Below are 13,793 nucleotides of genomic sequence, written 5' to 3'. Positions count from 1 at the left end.
TATTGTGGGGCTTGCCCCCAATTACAGGACATGTTAAATGTGGTTGTTGTAACGTCTGCGACTTCACGGTGGAGGGTATAGATTTCACCCACAATAGTATCACGTATGAGAGGCGTTCACTGTCAAACTGTAACACGCAGAATGTGATTTACGCCATTGAATGTCCATGTCCAAAAATGTATGTAGGGCAGACCACACAGAAAGTGAAGACTCGCATCTGCCAACATCGGAGCAGAATCAGGTGCCGCACCATCAATGCACCGCTTGTGGATCACTACAATGAAGCAGGGCACAATGAAAATGACATTAAATGGACTATTTTGAAAGTCGTCAAGCCGCCACCAAGAGGCGGAAACCTGACGCAGATGCTCAACAGAGAGGAGCTGAGAATTATGATCCAATTCAACACTATCCGTGATGGCCTAAATCGCGCTGAGGACTGGACCACATTATTATGAAAGGTTCAATTTGAAATGTCTTGAACACTCGAATGTGAAATATTGATGGACTGGAAACTGTGCATTTAATAATGAGAGAGCGGCTCTGCCCCACTGGCCACTAATTCTTTGCACATGAGTATGTAAACGAAAATTAATGATTTGTATATAATGTAAATATTTCGTGTTTATGCTTTTAATGATAATCTTGATCACACTGTCACTGCGCCGATATACCTTATCACCTTCGCACTGCGTCGATACAACTCAAAACCCGCTACCCTCACTCCGGTAGAATCCCCTGTAACGAACTTTACCCCACTCCAAGATGGCGCCCATGTGCGCCTTGTCCTACCTCCATTTCCATGGTGCACGCTTATCTAGCGTTCTCGCCAACTGTCCCCAGTGACTGCGACTCGGCAGAGCACCCAGGGGCAACAGACACCGCGGAGGATTTCCCTCCCAAAGGTAAGCTAAACGAGCAAATTGTGCTATGCTGGCCCCCCGTTTTTGTGTAAGTTTATACTGAAACGGAGTTTCTGTTACAGACTCGTTGTGGAATAGCACCTGACCTCGTAGGCCTTTTTTCCGCCGCAAGGTAAGCCCGACCTTCCGCCTTTAAAAACTTTAGTCTAAATGACAAACCCTTCACTGAAAGCCCCCTTTTTTATTCCGTAGAAAAATTCCTTCCAAATGGAAATGTGGTGGACATAACGTGACAACCTGTATTAAACAGGTAACAGCCCTGATAGTTGCATGAGATTTCTCACAAAATCAGCGCAAAGAACCCTTCACTTATGGCCTTTCCCCACCCTCATTTTTCAGGAGACAAACAAAACGAGGATCCATTCCAATACTTAAATTTCCCTGAAAAAACCCCCCGACCCATATGGGTAAGCGTTCACACTGAGAGGCACTGACTGAATGAGCACGAATGTGCATGATACAAAAGCGGACACGAATGCCCACAAATGCTGAATAAATGCGGACCTTGCATGGAAATGGCTATGTAGTGCACACGCCCGAATTGTATTTAAGTAATTCTTAAAATTTACTATTCTCAGTAATTAAAGTAGAGTGATATCTTTCACACACACATGTCACTTGCCTCACCACTCGCGTGATTCAAGGCTACAGACACAGACTGCACTACTCACGTGATTCAAGGCTATTGATATCACTTGCATGGATTTAGCAAACACGATAAGTCGGTTCCGAATATAGTGCATTGTCAGTTTTTTCAGAGTCTAATACAGTGGGCTCATTCCTATTTCTTCTGTTTCCCAACTTTCCTCCCTAATTTTTTCTCCCTATAGGCGGTTGTGTGTTTAAATGTATATACCAGGCAAGCAAATGTATGTATTGTTAGTCCTGATGATGATCCCACAATATTGAGCATAAGGGATCGAAACGTCGACTTGTTTTAAGTGTTTTCACAGCCTCACTATTATGTCTGATTTACGCTGTGTCTAGCACTTGTATTGGCACTACTTTCAATCTCTACTGAATTACAAGTGGCCAACTATGCTCCTTCTTGCCTAAAAACTTTCCCTGTTTGTTCCCAAAACGGTACAGGACTGTGCCCTTCCACACCCCAATATTTGTTCTATTGTAAAAAATAAAATACCCTGTCCGGCTGGACAGTGGCCAATATAGCTCCCATTGTGGACTATTGTTTTATCTGATTCTGAATCTACATATTCTTGGGGACCACTGTTGTTTCTAGATTAAAGCTACCCACGGTCCCCGGATAACCGAATGGGTTCCCTTGTTGTTTCAAACAGCCTATCCCTGGGCATAGTTCGCGTAGCAGCGCTACGCGTAGCTACGCGAAGTGCACTTCACACTATGCGAGCAATGCATAGCTACGCGAACTGCGTAGTGCACTGTGCAAAATGCTGTTCGCACTGATTGCACAGTGCGGGATGCTTGTCCTCACTGTGCAATCAGTGCAAACCGCATCTTGCACAGTGCAAGCGGTCGTTTTCGGCCGCTCGAGTAGATTTGTACTCGAGCAGCAGCTTTCTCAACGCGGAATGATAGTTTCTCATCGCGAGCGGTCACGAACATATGCAACTACTCGCAATGAGAAAACTGACCTCCCCGCATTGAGAATCTCCCCAGGAGGTTTATTTTCCACGCTCGCGATCGGCATCTTGATGTTGCTGATCACGAACGAGGAAAAAGCCTCGCCGGGATGTCATTTTGCTCGCTCACGGTCGCCAACTTGACGTTGAGGACCGCGAGCAACCAAAAAATGACTGCTAGCTATGTTACACGTATTTGCACGGTGCTACATGCAATTCACCTAGTGTGAAGTAGCGCAAACCTCGCAAACTATGCGAGCGTAGCGTAGTACTACTTCGCCCAGGGTTAATGTTGCCTACATTGGCGTGGGTGATCTCAACATGAGTGACTTGCAGGAATATGTTGCACATATGCTATGTAGTATGGTACAAGTATGTAGGCCCACACCAACTAATTATGCATGATGAATACGCACTTGTATAGCGCACGACTACCTGTAGGCATCTCGGCGCTTGTATGAATACCGCCGAGGAACCCTTCCTGGCCTTTCCCTGTGAGGAGCCCACTCCTGGGCACCCCCAAGGTGAATTCAGGCATCCTCAGCGTTGTTGGGGCCGTTGTAGAGATTAAGCAAACTATTGCCCAGAGGTGCAGAGTGGGACTCATGATTAGAATAGGCACCGAGGCGAGAATTATCAGGTCCGAGAAAATTGAGCCCGAGACCCGCCAAGGCGGGAATTGAACCCTGGTCCCGGCCAGACTACTGCATCAGGGTCTGCTGCTCTAACCATTGAGCCACACTTCTCTCCGTAATTTCGGCCGTCTGTCCGTTGTCCGTGAAGGATTCTTTAACGGACACCATTTGTCCGTAATTTTAACTGGTCTCACAGCTGGCCCCCACCTCCCTCCTTGACTCTGATGCTGTTGATGTCCGATGTAACAGCAGCATTGGAAGGCACAGCGGGATGGCAACTCTCACACCTCCAGCCCTTGATGAGCTGTTAAGAGGTGTTTGAAGGTGACTGAGGGGGGGGCTGCAGCTTCAGGAGCTGGGGCATCTATTCAGATGCGAACAGCGCTGAATGCATCTTGTATCTGCAATTGGTGTGAGACATTCCCTTTCTGCCCAGGGCCCCACAGATCCTAGAACCGGCCGAGGCAGCACGTGGTTCTCTTCACAGAGCTTAATTATTCACTAAATTGTAAACAAACCTCGATTCTTCAAACATGCAGTCTATATTGTAATGAAATAAAGAAATGGCACAATCGCACCCACACTGATTAACAAAGTATGGAGGACAATTAGTTAAATCAGTTCTCTTGGAGTATCTCCTTTCAGTACTGTACATCAGCGTGGTGGGGATGAGGGGGGGCAAAATTAACATTTTGGAAACGCAGCCTGTCTTCTCGTTGTCTTGTCCAGGAGGGGGTGAGGAGCCCTCCCCCACCCTGGAAGAGACCAAGATGATACTAGAATACTGCATGCCCACCCCTGTGCCCACCCTGGTGGATCCTGTCTCCCCCATGTGGTGGCTCCTGCCCCCCCCCACCCCCACCTGTGATGGCTCCTGTCTCTGCCCTGGGTGGATTCTGTCCGAGTCCTGGGATGCTTCTGCAGCGAGGGTGAAGTTCTTGATGGGTGGGCGAGTGAGTAAATGAAGGGATGGCTGGATGAATTAGTGAAAGGGTGAATGGATGAATGAAAGAGTGAATAGATGGATAATGGGAGAGGATGGATGGATTGATGAGTGAGTGGAAGGATGGAAGAGAGAAAAGGAAAATAGCTGGATGTATGGGTGGAAGGGTATCTGGATGTGTGGAAGGGTAGCTGGATGGGTAAAAGGGTGGATGGATGAGTGAAAGGATGTATGAGTGAAAAGGTGAATGATGAGTGAGTGAGTGAGTGGGTGGATGGATGAGTGAAATGATGGATGGATTGATGAATTGATAAGTGCAAGTGCGAATGGATGGACGGATGAGTGAAAGGGTGGATGTAAGGATGGATGAGTGAGTGAAAGGGAAGGTAGATGGACAACATGATGAAAAGATGAGTGAAGGAGTGAAAGGATAAATGGACAAGAGAGGATGGATGAGTGATAGGGTCAATGGATGGATTCATGAGTGGATGTGTAGATGGATGGATGGATGGGTGGGTGGGTGGATGCATTGAAGGATTGCTAAGTGAAAGAGTCGTTGGAGAGAGAAAGGGAGGATGATGGATGACTGAAAGGGTGGATGGGTGGAAGAATGAGTGACTGGGTGGATGGATGAGTAAGAGAAAGGATGGCTGGATGGGTGAAAGGGTAAATGGCTGGATGGATGAGTGAATGGATGGATGAGTAGAAGAGTGGATGGATGAGTGTACAGATGGATAGGGTGAAAGGGTGGATGGATGGATAATGGTTGGACGAGTGAAAGGATGGATGAAGGGATGGATGAGTGAAATGATAGATGGAAGGATACATGGCTGAATGGCTGAATATGTCTAGATATGACTGGGCTTACTTATATACTATTGCGCGACCTCTGATGTGTCTGTAAAACATATCCAATTGTCCTGAAGTTTTGTCCTGAATTTTGACCTCCTGTCCTGAAATTGTGTCCTGAATTTTGACCCTTTGTCCTGAATTTTTACACTCACCGTCCTGAATTTGCACAAATGCCAGTTGGTCCCCCTAGTCCACCGACTCAGTGTGCTTCCTGTTTCGGTAGATGTGTGATGTTGCCGCTGGAGTCAAAAGCTGCACATGGGTGCAGTCCATTGCCCCAACACATGTGGAAAACCTGCAATGGCACAAAACCGTACTTGTTCACATGTTGTTGCTGCACTGTGTTGCGGAAATAGAGGCACTGGGGTGTGAGGCTTATAATAGCATCCGGGACGGAGGGGAGGAATCTCAAGTAGGATGCCCGAGATACTCCTGCCACTCCGGCTGTTGTGGATTGGAAAGTTCCAGACACCAGCATGTGCAGGACAGCCAGTAGCTTGGCCTACGGAGGTATGTTGGTGCAGTGCTGCGATGTTATTGCATTCTTGGTGCTATATGGTGCAACAGCAGGACAATGGACTCCCCCCTGAGCCTGTAATGGGCAATTATGTCTTCCTCCCTGAGGTCAATGAGGGTAATCCTCTGGCAGAATGTCCACTCCCTTCTCCTGCATTGCCTCTGCGTAGTGGTGGTGGTGGTGGAAATCTCCTTGGTGCTGCGAACTGTAATAGTAGAGCCAGGGCATAGTTGAGCTTGCCAAAGTGATTTGGGTATGTTATACTTTTATACCAGTGTTCATGTTTCATTTTTACGCATGCTTTTCTGTAGCGGTAAAAAACTGCTGCTAATGGGGCCTGTTTTTCCTAAAGTCCTTCTAAAAACATCTATGCTCAGTTTTGTGATGGTTTTTCCGGGGTATCCATTCCCTTGCATATCATTACCAAAAAATGCCCCTAGGGAACCTGGTGCTAAAAGAAATTGGCGCTAACAGTGAAAAAGGGACTCTAGTGTCACTTTATAGTAGCATCAAAAAGGTGATGCTTCAATGGGGCTAGCTGCTTGTAAGTATGCCCCTAGTTTGGGGCCCGTTAGAGAACTCCTTCTGTTTATCCTTGTACCGCCCAATCTTCTGATGAGGACCCTGCCTACCCTTGGCAGAGTATCCCTCATGCCTCTTGGGAACCCTGCTGCTCATTCAGCAGTCCGCCTCCTGAGCAAGCTCCCTGGGGTCAGTCAGCTTCTTGTCAATCAAGTGCTGGCACAGCTATGGAAAACAAAGACTAGACGAGTGCTCCCAAGGAATTATTTGTGTAGCTCCTCATAGTCTGTTACCTTACTGCTCTTCACCCAACCATCCAGTGTTCTGCTAAAATAATCTATACATTCAACCCAAGTGTGAGAATCAGATTTCTTGAAGGACCTAAACTTTACCATGTACTGCTCAGGAATGAGACAATACCTAGCAATCGGGGAGTCCTTCATGGTAGATTAGATGAGACCCTGGACTGGCCCTAGGACTGTCAAAGAGTCCGTCCCCTCTACCTCAAAGTGCTTCCAAGGACTCGCCCACAGTGTATGTCAGGGAATGGTTCATGTGGAGAGCTGACTCATACCCCAAAAACCGCGTGTGTATGTCATCCTCCCATCTGTAACCCTTCTCTAGATCCTTGGGAATGTACAACCTTCCATCCGACTGCACTTGACGTGCGCTGACACTATTTGTGCTGGACACTGCCTGCTTGGCCTTGAGGTCCAGCTCCTTCAAATTCAACTAATTAGCTGAGAGCAACTTCTCCTACAGAGCAAAGGCTTTATCCTTTTACTTTTGCTCCGTTTCAGATTTCTTGCTCTCAATATTGAGCTTCTCAAGCTCCAGCACATGCTCTCTGGCCTGTTGCCTGTCCTCCAGCTTCTCTGGGGACAAACTCTTGGGAGAAACACTGTTGCCTGCCCCGGAGACAACCTTGCCTCAGGCAGATCCTGGACCTTCACTTGGTCCCCAGACAGGACTCCCACCTCCATATCCACAACTTGCTCTTCTATGATCTCATTCTCATCTCTGGCAGCTACCCAGTACCCCAGCGCCTTTACTAGCTCCACTTTCCTGGTGAGGCTCTTCATTTAGACTTTGTTGTGTTTGCAAATTGCCTTCAATTGAGGAAGCGTGTAGAGATCCAGCCTATTCTCCTCAAGTACTAAATCCAAGGATGCCACTGAAGATGCTCTAAACAGAGACATGATGTAGTATGGAGCTCAAAATCTGCACATACAAGAACAGTATGTGGTTGTGTAATGGTCTGCGGTATGGTTGTAGTGTACACTAATCACTGTACTTCAGGCAAGTCTTAGCTTCATTGTTGGCCACCAATGTTAGAAATGGGGTTCCTGCTTGTACAGGGCACAAACTGACTAACAACCAGAATCCACTTTTCTAACTTTATTATTTACAAATGTTAGCATCTGATGAAATTTGTTACAATGTGTCAATGTACCCCATGTCCTGAGTTTGAGCTGTCCAACACCAGAAGGAGGTCTCCTGGCGATCCTGACCTGGGATCTGGTGATCTTTGACCTGCTTCAAGTCTCCAACCAATGCCTGCGGCCTCTTTCCGAAGGATGCCCCTGGCCACGACCGAGCCGGTAAGAACAACCCAATGACAAAAGACAACCTATGGTGTCACAGCATCCCAAAGCATCCCAAGTTACCTCTCCAACTGGTGGTCGCCTCCAGAAGATCTTCGTTCCCGAGCCTGCAGTGTTTGTTGCAACCATAGAATCCGCATTGAAATCAACAGGGCACCCAATGCCAAAACAACACCCTGCACCCAGCCTCCCCTGTGCCGTTGTGAGTGTACTTTGTGTGCTAAATCGTATCCAGCTTTGCCCTGACCCTAACGCCAGGATCTTTGCTCCCACAACCCTCTGGCCTGCCCGTGAGCAGCCACCAACCAAAGAGCCACTATCCCACATTGGATAGCATTAGGCCTCAGCACCCCACACTCGGCTGCCCTAGTGCAACTGAGGGTGCTTTGAAAATGCATCCTCCACCCTGGGGGAACCCTGGTTCTAACCCCAGAATACCAACCCTAAAAACTATGTACTTACTGTTAAACCGATAACACTGTTTTCCCCATTGGACTGCATTGACTGCTTTTCTGTTAAAAAGTGTGAGTTGGTTTGTATGAAACCTTGAAAAACTGCAAAAATACAAAAAATGAATTACTTACATTTTCTCTAGGAAATATCCCAGTGTGATATATAGGCATATCAAACTAAGTAGAAAAAAGTAACTTAACAAGTAATTTGAAAGGTAACATACAAAGAAATATCAAAAGTAATTGGAAAGTAATTTTGACTGTTGGCTTACCCGTAAACAAACCAATTGCATCCAACTGCATTTCAATTGAATTCAACTGCATTATAACTGCAAAAGTATTATTTCATTTACCTGCACCAGGCCTGGCGTGGTTCTAGAAACAAAATAACTAAATAATATTTTCATACAAATAAATTGTTCTGAGTTCAGGCTTTGAGTGTGTGACATACTTTCTTGCCTGAGTGTGTACAATTAATGCTTAACACTACCCTCTGATAAAGCCTTATTGCTCTCCCACACTACCACAAATAGAGAGTGAGGTATTATCTATTTTTACCTTTGCCTACTCTTGGGGTTCCACTGACCTCTGTGCACACTATACCTTACTTAGGTATAGTATATACAGAGAAAGCTTCCTACAATAACCCCCTTGCCAAGACTTGATTCCCCTTTTATTACTTATAGGTCACCCCTAAGGTAGACCATAGACAGCCCATAGAGCAGGGTGCATTGTAAATAAAAGGTTGGACATGTACTTTCAAGTTTTTCATGTCTTGGTAATGAAAAACTCCTAAGTTTGCTTTTCACTACCTTTCCCATAGCATAACATTGGGTTGCCTTATTACATTTAAAATGTACTAATGTTTGATTAGTAGCAAGTGGGACTTTCATATTTGTGTCTGAAAAATTGTAATTTAAAATCCTCTTTCATAGTAAAGTCAGAACTTAAGTCACAGTTTTGAAAATGCCATTTTTAGAAAGCTGGTATTTTCTTGCTCTTAGTATTTGGTGCCTGCTGCTTGTTCCTGGATCACATGAGTATAGTTGGCGGTTAAACTTTGCATATTCCTTCCACACAGCCACACAATAAAGGGAGTAGGTGTGCCTGGATGTGACATCACTGGAGAAAGGGAGGAGCACAGCTAAGCGCAGCCCTATGTCTAATTCAATAGGCTGTGTCCTGCCTTCATACAAAGCATTTCACACTACATTATTGTTTATGCAGTCAGGCTGGAGTCAGGTCAGGGAAGGCTGAAAACCTCAAGCACTTAAAATGGAATTCTCTAGATAATTCTCCTGCTTTAAGGGATAAAATGGGACCTTCAAACCTATTGTTCAGTTCACTTTCTAGACCTGTGGAAGGACTCCCGGAGTATTGCTGGCTGTGGTGGCCTGTTCTGCACATCAGAAGACTGTGTCGCTGCACCTGGAAGGACTGCCCTGTCGCCTGAAGCCTGTCTTGAAGCCTCAGAGGCCTGTCATGTTACTTGAGCCCTGTTCCACTACTTGAACACAGGACCAACAGAGTGACTCTAAGGGCAAGTTGGCTGGCCTCCTATTCAGAGCCTCAGGGACAGAAAAGGCTCAAACTATATTGAACATGAACCTAGTCCCAGCTTGATTGAGTCCTGAGCCTCTAAGTTGGGCATCTCTAGTGCTGGACCCCTGAAAGTGGTTCTCAAGGTGCCCAGATAGCCAAAATCCAAAACTTGGGACAAACATTTTGCCTATAAACTGCTCTAAGAACTGAGAGAAGACCAGGCCCTCCCTGCTCGTCTATCCACCCACGGTGCATCGCCAACGAACTGTCTTCTCATCACCTCCTGTGATGTTCTTCTCTGCTGCAGCAATTCCTGTTCAGCTGTCTTTTGCAAAGGGGGTATTCGGCCTTGTGGAGCCCTCGTCAGTTGCAATCTCTAGCCTCGTCCCACAGGAGTTTTCTGACTTTCAAAAATGAGACTAAGTCTGAACATGGAAATCTTCTCTGCATCTTCCTCCAGCATCTCCCTTACAATGATACCTTCTCCTTGGACACCACCTGCAGCCGTGCCCCACTGAACTTTAACATCTTAGACAACTTTTATTTAAATTTCTTCCCCCCACTGAGTTTTAACTTCACAGACAATAATGCTAAAATGTATTTTAAGTGCAAAGGTATGCACTGACCGGACCCAATCCACCTCTTGTATCAGTATTGCACTTCATTGCATTTGGCCATATTTTTCGACTTTGACCTAGTTCTGACGTGACTAGATGTCCACTGTTGGTCCTTTGATCTTTTAGAAGCTAGTTTTTACCTTAAACTGTAACACTGCATGGCTCCAGTTCTACTGATTGGGTTTTTTAACTTTTTTGTGTTAAATAATTTATTAAAATGTTATCTACTTTCTGAATTATTGTGTTTTTTTCTGGTGCTGTGTTTCAACTTTATTGCTGTTCGTGTGCAGCATAACTACTTTACACATTGCCTCTAAGTTAAGCATTGCTGCTATTGTGCCAAATTAGAAGAGATTTAAGCACAGTTAATTTAGTGACTTCTATGGTTTACTTTGATAGGAAATGGGGCTGTTGCTTGGGCAGGTTTAACACCAAACTTAACCAACAACTCAATTTCTCACAACATGCAATTCCTAAGAGTATTGCTGTGTATCTGAGTGTTTGCGCACAATCAAATTATATAAGTTCTTAATTTTATTATTGATCTAATTAACCTAAGTGCCGATAGAGTTCAGCAGATTGACCTCAATTCCCTTTTTTGGACTGAAATAAGAGAGCCAAAGTCATGGAATTTAATAACAAGCCAGTGCCATCTATACCAGTATACTTACTGGAGCTGGAATGATCAGGGCTGATGTACAGACTTTCCCAGAGTCCAAGATAAATGGAGAGCTGGCGAGATGTCATGTACAGTGGTGGTGTTGTTAGACCAGGTGTATTTCGAGGAGATATGCTCATGGGTGAATGTTTTGTTTTTTTGGTTATGGTGCTGTGGACTGAGGTTTCAGATGTGATGCGTTGAAGGAATATTTGTGTTGTATGGTTGGTTAATGGAATGGTCTATTTTTGCTTAGAGGTTTAGTGAAGTTCTGTGGAATGGTATGCTTTATAGTATGGCCTGGGGTGGCATTAAATTGTATGTGGCAGTCAAATCTGGCGTTAGGATGTATCTGGTTGGTGCTGTCTGGTATGAGGTAATGAGCACTTCTAGTGCAGTAAAAGTATTTCAGCGTGTATCTACATTTGAGCAACAGGTTGATATTTATCTATAGTCTGAGTGTGCGTTTTTTACTTCAGGTGCCCATCTCCGTGTGCAGTCCCAGCTGCCCCACTGGTTTCAGAAAAGCTATTGTACCAGGAAAGCCCATTTGTTGCTTCCAGTGTGTCCCATGTCTACTAGGGGAGATCACTAACCAAAGTGGTAAGGGAACCTGCAAAAAAGGAGCCTTAAAGAATGATATGCTACTGGTCATGAAAAAGACACTCATGTTTTTCTTATACTTTTTATCTTTCAGATTCCGTTGAATGCTTCAAATGTCCTTGGGATCAGTGGTCCAATGAGAAACGAGACCGATGCATCCCAAAGATCACAGAGTTCCTTTCCTACACAGAACCCTTTGGGGTCACATTGGCGGCAACAAGCATTTTGTCATCAGTGATCCCTGCTGTCATTCTGGGACTGTTCATTACATACAAGGACACACCCATTATAAGAGCAAGTAATTACAACCTGAGCTACCTCCTGCTTGTGTCTCTCACCCTGTGCTTTCTCTGCTCATTGGCGTTTGTTGGTTTTCCGACACCTCCAAAATGTCTCCTGCGTCAGGCTGCATTTGGAATCACATTTGCTCTGTGTGTCTCTTGCATCTTGGCCAGGACCATCATGGTGGTCATTGCCTTTAATGCCACAAAACCCTACAGTAGACTAAGAAGATGGACTGGACCAAAATTATCTTTCACACTAATTATTGTCTGTACACTCTTTCAGGTTCTTCTATGTGCCTCTTGGTTGATTCACTCTCCTCCTTTCTCAGAAAATAACATTAACTCCCAGCCTGGAATAATCATAGTGGAATGTAACGAAGGGTCTCCTGTTGCTTTCTGGTGCATGCTGGGATACCTTTGGCTTCTAGCCACCATAAGTTTCATAGTGGCCTTCCTAGCCAGAAAACTGCCTGACAGCTTCAATGAGGCTAAGTTCATCACTTTCAGCATGCTCGCCTTCCTCAGCGTTTGGCTCTCTTTTATTCCTGCTTACCTCAGTACTAAGGGAAAGTTCATGGTAGCCATGGAGATTTTTGCCATCTTGTCTTCCAGTTCTTCATTGGTTGTCTGCATATTTTTCCCCAAAATATATATCATCTTGTTTAAATCAGAAACGAACACCAAGAATTATCTTATGGGGAGGGGAACAGGACAGAAGAAGGTCAAAGGAATGTAATCCTTGTTTACGCATGTATCAGTTGCTCTGTTCATGCTGAAGAACACACATTTATATACACATTAGTGTAGGATGAGTAGACATGAATAAGCAATATGCATTTATTTCCATGTGTGGAAACCCTGGGAGATGTGAGTGCAACTATAGATGTAGAACTAAATGTGGAGATGTGGCAAAGAGTTCTGGGTAAGCTTCGTACACTTAGCCAGCATGTTCTACTTCTAAGGTGAACCTTTAGAGCCTATGTTGTGCATTTGTTCATTCTTTACTGTCAGTTTAAATAATCACCTTGGCATTTAGGTTGAAAATGTAATTTTATATATTTATCACATCATGTCAATAGCTTCACTGTGCTCATTCCCCCGTGTTTGTCCAAAATACATAAATATATAACAGAGGTTAATTCCACAAATACAGAAATTCGCCCAAAAATTACTGATAAAACATTAAATTAATTTCACCTGCAGTGAAGTTTAGAAAGCAGTTAAAATGATGAACGTCTCCTCTATTCGGGAATCCATCAAGAAAAACTGTTCGCCCCATCCCTCAAGTTAACATTCAGTTTTCTCAAAAACACTACTAATAAGATAATAAGGACAAGTCAGCCAAATGCAGAGCCACATTTTCATACAAAAGTATACAATTTAGTGAACTTGTACTATACGCATTTCAAGAAGTTGCATCTATGGCGAAGGAGGCTGACTGGCTGCCTATAACATTCATTTAAAAGCAAACACAAATGTAGCAATTTGTAGTAATCAGCTCACAGATGGGTTGATTGTAAAGTAGGTTTATTGGAACAAGTGCTGCGCAGCAGCTCACACAGCCAGCAGATCATCAGTAATACAGTTGGTAATTTGAACTACATTCTAAATAGAATACAGGGATGGAAGGAGAAGAACAAAGAGGATAAAGGTTCTGGAAAGACTAGACAGTAAACCTAACAGAACACTACATTATCCTCTCTCCTACAAAACAAAAGGAGAAGAAGGGAAGAATAGAAATAGAACTGGAACGGAGAAAGAACAAGGAAGCTAGCGGAACCTGGCAGGAGTGACTCGAGTACGAGAGCTCCTACGAGGTAGGACAGGAGAAGAAGAAGTAGAGGGCAACGCAGGAACATCATGAGAAGGTAGAACAGGAACAGAAGGAGAAGAGGGTAACACAGGAATATCATGAGGAGATTGGAGATGAACAACAGGTTTGCCCACTTTAACAACCCTGGCAGCATTCCACCAGTTTTTCATGTTAACTCTCACAGAGTTGCCACAAACTTTGTCAATGACAAAAGGTTCAGAAAACTT

General features: G+C 44.7%; 1 protein-coding gene across 1 annotated transcript in view; it reads left to right on the top strand.

Moving 5' to 3' along the window:
• Positions 1-12,489, top strand: part of LOC144797875 (extracellular calcium-sensing receptor-like) — a 35,100-nt gene extending 22,611 nt beyond the window's left edge. Inside the window, exons 5-6 of the mRNA XM_078668677.1 lie at positions 11,346-11,469; positions 11,564-12,489. Coding sequence (XP_078524803.1) covers positions 11,346-11,469; positions 11,564-12,489 — 1,050 coding nt within the window. The remainder of the gene's footprint in view (positions 1-11,345; positions 11,470-11,563) is intronic.
• The last annotated feature ends 1,304 nt before the right edge of the window (positions 12,490-13,793 follow it).

This window comes from Lissotriton helveticus, chromosome 12 (genome assembly GCF_964261635.1).
Source record: "Lissotriton helveticus chromosome 12, aLisHel1.1, whole genome shotgun sequence".
Classification (NCBI taxonomy): domain Eukaryota; kingdom Metazoa; phylum Chordata; class Amphibia; order Caudata; family Salamandridae; genus Lissotriton; species Lissotriton helveticus.
The sequence above is the reverse complement of the archived record's forward strand: the minus strand, read 5'-3'. Positions and strand labels throughout refer to the sequence as shown.